This window comes from Aphis gossypii, chromosome 2, assembly GCF_020184175.1.
Source record: "Aphis gossypii isolate Hap1 chromosome 2, ASM2018417v2, whole genome shotgun sequence".
NCBI lineage: Eukaryota > Metazoa > Arthropoda > Insecta > Hemiptera > Aphididae > Aphis > Aphis gossypii.
The window spans coordinates 49158433-49168905 of record NC_065531.1 but is presented as its reverse complement, the minus strand read 5'-3'; the positions used below and the strand labels follow the sequence as shown (position 1 = coordinate 49168905).

General features: G+C 24.8%; 1 protein-coding gene across 1 annotated transcript; it reads left to right on the top strand.

Annotated features, from left to right (window-relative positions):
* Positions 1-1468: 1468 nt before the first annotated feature.
* LOC114120456 (27 kDa hemolymph protein-like) lies at positions 1469-9632 on the top strand. The gene is made up of 6 exons (XM_027982364.2): positions 1469-2052; positions 2168-2391; positions 7951-8072; positions 8136-8290; positions 8435-8585; positions 8649-9632. Exons 1-6 carry the CDS (start codon positions 2013-2015, stop codon positions 8881-8883), a joined length of 927 nt encoding a protein of 308 aa, XP_027838165.1. The 5' UTR covers positions 1469-2012; the 3' UTR covers positions 8884-9632.
* The last annotated feature ends 841 nt before the right edge of the window (positions 9633-10473 follow it).

Below are 10473 nucleotides of genomic sequence, written 5' to 3'. Positions count from 1 at the left end.
TTTGTTATATCTTCTCTGCCAACTTTCTATATCTGCATCAAATATTGATCTGCATTGTTCACCAAACTTTATTTTTGAAAATTCTCAGCTCTTTTTTCGTTATTCTCGCTCTTGTCATACAGGCCTTACAACCATTACATTAAAATTTATATTATTATAGCTAGTTACCATACAGTCTACTTTTTCCTTTTAGACAACTTTATATTTTAGAATCAAGCATTTTTCACATGCGTAGGATTTTTTTCAAACTTATCCCCACTACGATTTTTTTCTAAGGACTGGCACGTCATATTTATTTAATTATTATATATATATTGTCTACAAAAATATATTATAAAAAACCGAATTTTTTATACCTATGTTAACTATACATAAATAAAATATTATTACTTCGTAATAAATACTATTACACATTTGCACAATTACCTATATCATAATTTATATTGTATCGTGAACTATGGTACAAATATAAATCATTGAGTGGTCGAATATTATTATCACAAAACGACAACACATATCAACGACGTAGTAATATAATGTGTAACTTTATATGCCCTATGGTATGTGTATTCAATTGTATGCAAATATTTAAATATTATGTAATTAATTGTTTCCGAGTTTGTGTAGATAAATGTATATAGGTACGTAGTTACTTATGTCTTATAATAATATAGTTTATATATCAATCTTATAATAATAGTCGTAAAAGCTTATGAGATATACTACTTTTTGGGGGGGTTGGATTAATAGGTATAAAATACATAAATAATATCATCTCTCTTACACGTGTGACCAAATAATTATGCAACTGAGTGCTTGATGCACCATGTGAACAGGAAGTCAGGACATTTACTGACTCACTTATAATCATATGCTCAAAAGTCATGACTCATTCTCGAATCCTGCAGAGTACCAATACATACGTCAAAATGTCATGTTTCACAATTAATTCTCAACAAAATTGGTCACCAAATACCAATCAACGGATATCTAATGAGTAATGATTAATGGTGAACGACGAACAAGAATATATGTTTATTGTTTAAATTTTCAACATTGACAACACTATTTCATCAATTATATTTTATTAATAGGTAGCACAAAATAACATATTATTATTAATATGTGATAATATAATAGATTAATTTAATTTACTCAAATTATATTGTATATCATCTAATTTAGACAACTGATGGACAAATCAGACGTTTCTTATCTTATCACTTGTTGAAGTTATCAGTGGTTTTTATTTTCGTTAATCGTTATTGTTCAATATTGTTGTCATGGTAAAGTTTAAGGTCTATGAGTAAAGTCCTAACTTAATCACCACGAGCTTTATTGTGATTGTTCAATGCTGATTTTATTTTTTCCACAACAAAATGAGCAATAATTGAATAATGAGTAAAATTAAGTAATAATAAATAATAACGATTCAGGATTACGTATTTACGTCTACGGTCCGCGAAACGTCTTGTAATAACGTAGTTTTTCTCCTTTTCTCCTATTATTCATAATAGCATTTATTATTACACACACGGTCCGTGTCCCCCACTCCTTGAAACCTTTTTGACGCACACGAATCGGTTTGTTATCGACGGCGGCGGTTTCCGGTTCACCTTGTGATTATTGTTGTAATAATAATAATGCAGTTTCGTGTACATATCTACTATATTAAATATATTTTTTACCCGTAGCTTTCCATTCGACTACGGTTGCCGACCGTGTCCTTTCCCTCTGCTATCCACCGTCGGTCGTAGCGAGTCGCGGACAACGCTGAACGGCCGAACGCTCGTCAGTACCTACTCTAACGTCTCGTCACAATCTTCGTCGCTCGTTACGTGCACGTCCGCTTTCGCATTTCATTGTCGTGACATCGTTTCTTTTTTTTTCTGTTCAATCCGATTCCTCGTCGTATTATGCGAGTGTATCACAGCCACCGTCGCCTTTATTTAGAATAAACACGATTTTTCACTTTTAAATTTTTTAAGTTAATCACCACCGCCGAACAAAACATGAACAAATTCGTTTTGCCAGCGCTATTTGCCTGTCTGGGTGAGTGTTTGTGCCCTACTGTCATGGACACATGCTTATATAATAATATTGTGTTGTGCCTACTCGCTTTCCAATATCCCCGTCGTGTTATACCCCATACGTTTGTGTGTTTCAGTTATTGGCAACAACGTTAACTGGGGTGTCAGTGGAATCGAAGGAGATACCGACTTAAATGACTTACAAGACACTGTAAAAAAGAAGTTTGGCTCGCTTGCACCGGGTTTACCCAATTTGGAACAGTTTAACGAGTCAATACCGGCCTTAGACGAAGGTGAAAGAGTGTTGAGAGAAAAATGTTTAAAAAATAGCCAATCCAATGACTCTTATGAAATGACTGTGGTAAGTCATTTAGTATTTTTATTTTTTTACTTTTAATTCAATCTGTCTTAAAATAGAAACATTAAAATATCTAGGTACCTAATTATTAGAAATGTTGAAATGAATAAATTGAGTTATGTGTTCTGTATCAGAATATTTTGCGAAGTGTTAACTATTATTGAAATATTCACATTCATTTTAAAACTATTATAAATATGTTTTACTAGGTAATTACCTACTTCTTTTTATTCATTTTGTAAAGATTGTAACAACCTAGATTATCTCACTTACATTAACATTGGGTTATAATTTAAAAGTTGATAACCCCTATAATCAATATACCTGTATTAATGACTTGATGTACCTTAATAAACAATTTTTCATTTAATTTATAAATCTTTTTAACATTTTTAAATTTAAATTTATTCTTATTTTGTTTAAAATGCAATAAAATTAAATGTGTTTGGGCCCTACTGTATAATGACCTTATAACCTATTGCATACACCTAATAATATATTATGTACTTATGTAAATTTAAAAAAAAAGTCTTAACATTACTAAATGTACCTACCTAATTAAACGTATAAATAATTAAAATACTAACATATTTACATTATAGGTATCTATTAAAAAGTTTAAGAAAATAGATGTGATAAGACTTGAAATCTAGGTAGATACTTAATTTTGTTGATTAGATATTCTTGAATATTAATGATAGGTATGTTTAGTTGATTATTAACATTAAATATTTTCAAAATTAAAAAGAAAGAAAGTAGGTTACCGCTTTGCTGTAGGTACAGTAGGTATTGAATAAATCATTACATTTTAAAAATGATTCTGATCGAAAGTATGTTTGTCAGCCTATAAACTAATTACTTAGTATAGGTCAAATGGTCAAAAATAATATTAAAATCTTAATCTGTTTAATTATTTAATTTTGTCTAAATGTGAACTTAAAATGTCTACTTACAAAAAAAAATAATGTGCTAAAAATATTTTTTAGAATTTTTAATTTGATTACTTATGAGAAATTTTGTATTAAATTTTCAAACTTTTCGATTCAGTGAAAAAACGTTTTATCCACAATAAAATAATAATATCTTGATAAAAAAAAAAGGCAACTAACTGAAATATTGTCAGGTCTTGTCGAGGGTCTTGTATATATCATTGTATCCAATATTTTTTTTCAGGTATTTTAAAATACTAATCTTTTACTTATGATTCTCCAAAGTACCTATTAGATCCAATTTATTATTACAGACCATGCTCAAAATTTTAAATCGAAGCATTTATGTTCCCAGTGGTGAGTGACGGTTAACTGACTAAAAAAAAAAAAAAAAAACACATTGTAAAATATTAAAATCAATTTGTACAGGTGTATAGCTATAAATTAAAATGCATTTATTGGTAAAAATCATTTATAAAAAGTTATATTAGAATATTAGATATTAAATTATGTTTTTATATAACATAAGTGCTAAGTGAATTGTGCATGTATAAAGGTATACAAAAATTATCATGATAAAGCACTCACTTATTTAAAGTTGAAATTAGAATCAATACCCTGTATTATTGTACTAAGAGTAAGGAACATAACTAATTTTTGAAAATGATTAAGAATAAAATAATATGTGTCTTAAAAATTTAGAGTACCTAGGTAGTTATTTAAAAAAAATAATTTACAGCTGTTTTACTGTTACCTCCTATAAATTCCATTTAGTGATTCTGAGCCCAATGTTATAAATGTTAATTTTAATTTTTAATGTTTTATTTAAATATAAATTGAATATAAATATGACATTCTATTTTTTGTAATGAGTGAAGTATTTCTAGATGTATCTGGATGTACCTATACCTATAATATATTTCATGTTTAGTTTTCCTTAACTAATTCAATCATTTTCTTTTTCCTTAAATTATATCTATTATTTTAGTTACTACTATTAAGTATGTACTTACTATGTGCAAATATATAAGAAAAAAATGTATAAATCGCTTTGATTTATAGAAGGTTTTCTTGTATACTTTATCATTAAATAGATTACTATGAATCGTTACATAAAAAAAACTATTTGCTGAAGGCATGGTTGGTATGTCAGGATTTACTTCTAAGAATATTTTATAATTTATTTATAATACTCTTAATAATATGGTATGTTGAAATAATTTTCAACAAGAACATGGCATATTTATATCATATACTATTGTATTCACCTATTTTATAAGTCAATTCCAACATAGGTACTGCAGTACGCTATACCTACATATAAATGTTTATTATATAGGTAAAAAGTTTAAAATTAATCTAATATTCAAAACATTTTATTAAAAACAGAAAAATATTTGATAATATTTAGCCAATAAGTCCTTTCTATTAATGATTTTTAAATAATTACAAAGTAACCAAAATCATTATTTTCACTTAATTGTAAAACCAATTCATTCATTACTTTGCTTAGAATCTAAAATTACAATGTTATATTAGGTATATTTACATATAAAGATAGGTAGTATATTCTATAATAACCTTGATGATTTTCAACAATTTTTACTCAAATTATTATTTGTGGCCTTCATTCTAACAACATAAAAACATAATATAAATGTCTGCTAGTGTAAAGACTTAATATAGTTATCACTGATCATGCTGTTAACTAAATTACCTATTGCTGTACCTAGTAATAGATTTTAGACATAATAGTCAGGTACTCGAGTATACTTTTATGCAATTTCATTCCTTATAGCTTTAAGACATATTTTGCATTACCTATATTTTATCATAGTTTAAAGTGCATAACTCAGCAGATACCATGTTTATTAATTCGTTGCCATTACTCATATTATGTGATGTTTCTGTTTATATACGAACAATGAACATAGGTTATTGAATAGTAAATAAATTATTCGATTTAACATACATAATAATTCATAAACAGTGGGAAAAAACTAAATCATATACTACACAATTTTTTTCTTAGCTAACATTATTATGATCTACATAATTGTTTTTGTGTGATAAGCACATTTTGTTGTTTGTCTTTAGCAACACTTTCATTAGTAACATTTTACTGTTGGTAAGTCATGACATCAATTACTTTTGAGACTGTTGGGTCTTTAGTGGGATGAGAAATTTATCAAGTGTTATCCATGAGGCATGAATACTTATTTTTTTTGTGAATTGGATATTTATACATTATTTATGACTGTGTTTGAACTATTTCCATTCTTTAGTAAAATTATAATTTATGCTATATGATTTCATTAACTTTGAATTACTATTTTGTGTACCAATTGGTTATTTAACATGTTTGTAGGTTAATGAGAACTTCTATTAATGTGTTTTATAGCTTTAATACAAAAATAAGCATTTTTTTTAAATACATTATGTGTTTCAATTAAGTAGTTTAATATGATTTATGATTATAGACTAGGATATATTATAAAATACCCTATAACTATTAGAACATATAATATATATATTGCTACTTACATTATATGTACCTATATAATCTAGTTACTAAGTTCGAAGTACACAACACATTGCTACATTAGTCCGTTAATAACATTTTGTTTAATTGCTCAAGTATTGTACACATATATTTTAATGAGATGGGTCAATTATGTTTACACATCCTAAGATTTCTGTGTTTATGTAATTTTGTATTATGCAATATTAAAATTATAACTATAAATACAAAAAACTAAATAATAAACACATGAAGGTTATACTCGGAGTTATACTGTTATAATATAGAGTTAAATAAGTAATATGTGTTTTAGACCTTCAATTCTATTAATTGAACTGGAAAACATATTAAAGATACAATTGTATAATACCATTATCAATGCCATATTATTATATTTGAAGACTATTTCATGATTTATATTTTGTTTTAAATAATAAAAATATGCATATATATTAATATGTTTATGTTAATTTTCAAACATGACAATAACATTGAAAATGTAAATGTCAATGATATGGTTAATAAAATACAAATGTAACATTAATTAAATATTGTTAAATATGTATTTAATCAGTTAGTATAGATATACATTATGTTTATATTACTTATAAATTGATTTTTCTTTACAAAATGTTAAATAAAAATATTTTATTGAAATTTTCTTGAGCATAATATTATATAAACTAAAATTGCTTAAATCATCAGACATAGGAAACTATTGTCAGTGTTAGAACAATATTTAATACATATTATTCTGTGCAGTGAAATAACGCACTGAAGCCCGTTAAAAATCAATTCTCTTGCGTATTCCCATTGGACTCTTTGCCATCATATTTTTAAACAAGTTAACATTAAGATGATTAAAGTAGAACTGAATCACTTTGGATTCTATTATATTAATTTAACTAGAATTATAACTTATTTGTAGTCCAATTATAAAGTATAACATTTAATAAATTCAATTAAGCTGTGAATTACTTAAACTTAACAAATATCATGGTTTAATTTAAAGTACTAGCTACCTATTTATTATTTTTGATGTGTTTATTTTTTCATTTTTTAGTAAATATAGATTAAATGATCATAAACTTTGATTAAAAAAAATGTAAAATCCATATATTATTACCTATGTCTATTGATGGATATCATAACCTATATGATATAGCCGTATAAAAGAAACTCTGAATTTTTAAGTTTTTCTTAGCTTAAAAATGTAATATTTTTTTTTTTTGTAAATTTCACTGTAAATATTTTTTTTCCGAGCTTTATTTACCACCAAGTCAGAGTTTTTCAAAAAATAAGGAAATTATGTGTTTAAATGTAGATACCATAAATTTTATCTTCTGTAAATTATTGGTTGATTGTTAATTTTTAAAAAGATTTATTTTACTATCTATCACAATAAAGTTTACAGAATCAAAATCATATGTTTTATACTTATAATGATGTATGTGAATATTAGATAGTGGTTTTGCTTATTATTTTATATTTTTAATAGGTAGGTAACTATCGAGAATTATATATTATATTTTCAAATACTTAAATACCTTTTTCCTATGAAGGTTATCAATAAATACATAAAATTACAAATACTGCATACCTGACTAAAATGCCAACTTTGAACTTATAACTATTAAAAAACAATACTTATGACAAAACTATAAAATATCTTGTTATAATTGTATTTTTATCAATATTATTGCATGAGATTTAAAATTTTTGAAGTAAACAATAAATATTTTTATAACTTGTATAGTATTATTATTTGCTTGTATATACTGAAATTATAATTTACCTATATTGGGTAAGAAAATATACAAGACAATTCTGAATTTACTATTGCAGTATTAAATATATAATATATATAAATATATATAATTACAGTATGATAAACAATAAATTGATTTATTGTTGTTTTTGTGGTTACATACATCATTATGGTAGACTTAAAACATAAAATAATAACAATAATTTTATAAATATATGTTTATATATTTATAATTATATTTTCTATTATTATTATTCATTTATGTACTTAATATTATTTAAAAGTTTTCACTTTTCATAATATTTACATATTAATATTTTAAATAATTTAATTTTTGTTTTTAGGAGGCAAAGAAAGATTTTGAAGTTTGCGTAAAATCTTTGGTTGATATTGCAGAAATAAAAAAAGAGATTAATGAAGCTAAACCTAAAGGTGATCTCGATATGGTATTTAAGAAATACTGCAAGTGAGTGAAAAAAAAATAAACTAAAAATTAATACAAACTAATAAATTAATATTAATATTTTAGAAAGTCACCAGATTTTAAGGATTGTGTTTTGAACTTCACATCTACTATAGATGTATGCTTGGATGAAGGTGAAAAAGATAGCAAAAAAATTCTTCAGAGTGTCACAGAAGCATTATTATCATTTGTATGCCATGATGAGGGTGATCGCATAGCATGTAAGATAAAGTTATTTATATGATATATTTTTAAACATTTGTATTTACTTTTTTACGTACTACATGAATTATTTTATAAATATGAACTGAATAGTAATTATTTTAATTTAAACAATAATGTGTTTTATAATTCTTTTTATTTAGTATTTTATTCAGAGGGCGGTCCAGATTGTTTAATGGATAAAAAAGAAGCTATACAACACTGTCTAAATACATCATTTAGTAAGTATATGCCTAATGGTGAACCAAGCTTGTCTAGCTTGCCAGCATTCAAATTTGAAGAAGACCAATGCAAGTATGTATCTTAATTAATATAATTGTTGTTTAATTATGAACTAATGGTATTTTTATTCCATAGGAGTATGTCTGAATTACAAGTATGTGTCATCGCTGAGTTAGAAAAATGCGGAGAACCAACTCCTGCTAACATCATTGAGTCATTGTTCGAGTTTGTGCGTCGATCAACACCATGCTCAAAATTCCAGAGCGCACAAACACGTAAAAAATCTTCAGGTGTTTCGTTACATGCAACGATCTCTATTACAGCATTATGTAGCTTAACATTACTGTTAGGTCGAATTGGATTCTACTAGTATGTTGGTAGTACTTACAGAATAATATAACAATTTTAAGTAAGGCTTAGAATCAAAATCCTTAATATATATTGAGACATATGTTGAACCAAACTAAATTTATTTATTTTATATTATAAATATTAGACAGTAATGTTTTTATTTTTTAATATTTGATTAATGAAGAATTATGATGAATTATTGAAAAATATTCGGGCCCCTTTTATTATTATTTTTTTTTATATATATATATTTGTCTAGAAGTAATTAACTTGTACAAATATATTTAAATAGTATACAATTTTTGTATTTTTTCAAAACTTAAAATTTAATTTAAAAGTGTTTAAATCGTAGAGTTATAATATACTCTATGGTTTTTAGTTGTCAATCAATATTTTTACATAATATTTAAATAGTATCAGAAAAATATTAAATAAATGTAATTATGCCAATAAAAAATAATATATTTTTTTAATGAAAACAATTCAAATTATTTTGTAGTTACAATTTTTAGTTTTCAATATCATGAATCAGTTGTTCTTAATTATATTTAGGTGGTTGTAAGGCCTACTACTTGTAATCTCAATTTTTTTGTATAATGTATGGTCAAATAAGTTTTGGTGTATAGGATTAAAGTATCACTTATTTTGTACACACTAATATGTGTGTATAAGAATTTTTTTAATTGTAATTTATGTTTTTTATGTTTACTATTTATTTTATATGTGTAATCCCAAAATAAAAAAATATCTACTGTTTAGTATTACCAATATGATATACTACTTTGTTACCAATCTAAGTACATAATATACTCAAAATATTCCTATCAAATACATTATGAGTTAAATTAAGTTATGTAATACAATCAATATTATTTGTTAAATGTATTTTATTACAAATTATTAATTTCAAATATATATTGTTACAAGTGTCATAACAATAATGTCTCATTTTTAAGATGACATCTTTACTGATATGTATAGTCTCTATTTTACAAACATGTAGTATAAGAAGCTATTATACATTCAGAATAATCTATTTAACTCTGTTATGAGCATTTAAATTGTAAATTTTTGAATATTTTAAAGTGCTGGTATTGAAATAATAGAAAAATCTTTGACACCAGATAATATTCTTAATTTTGAATTTCTTAAAAAGTCAATTAAGCACTATATATTAAAATTAATTGTTGAAAATGAATTATTTTAAATGTAAAGATTTGTGTATTGTGCGTTAGTAAAATGAAGATAACTCATGCTAGTACAACATCCTTTTGAGAGTTGATACCCTTTGTGTGGTTAATTGAGCAATAAAAATAAATAACCGAATCTGTTTTCATAACAACATTGGTCCTAAAAATGACAACTATGAATAATTCTAATAAGCATATCTATAAAATCATTTTTTAATTTTTTGTAATTTAATTATTTAAATAATATTAAATAATTAATATATTTAATTATTAGTAAATACTTAATAATTTATTAAAGGAAAGTATTTTGTTGATGTGATGTTTACATTTAACAACAAATATTATAATATTATATTAGGATTGTAAAAACATTACACATACACTATTATGAACGATCAATAATATAGGTTATGGTATGA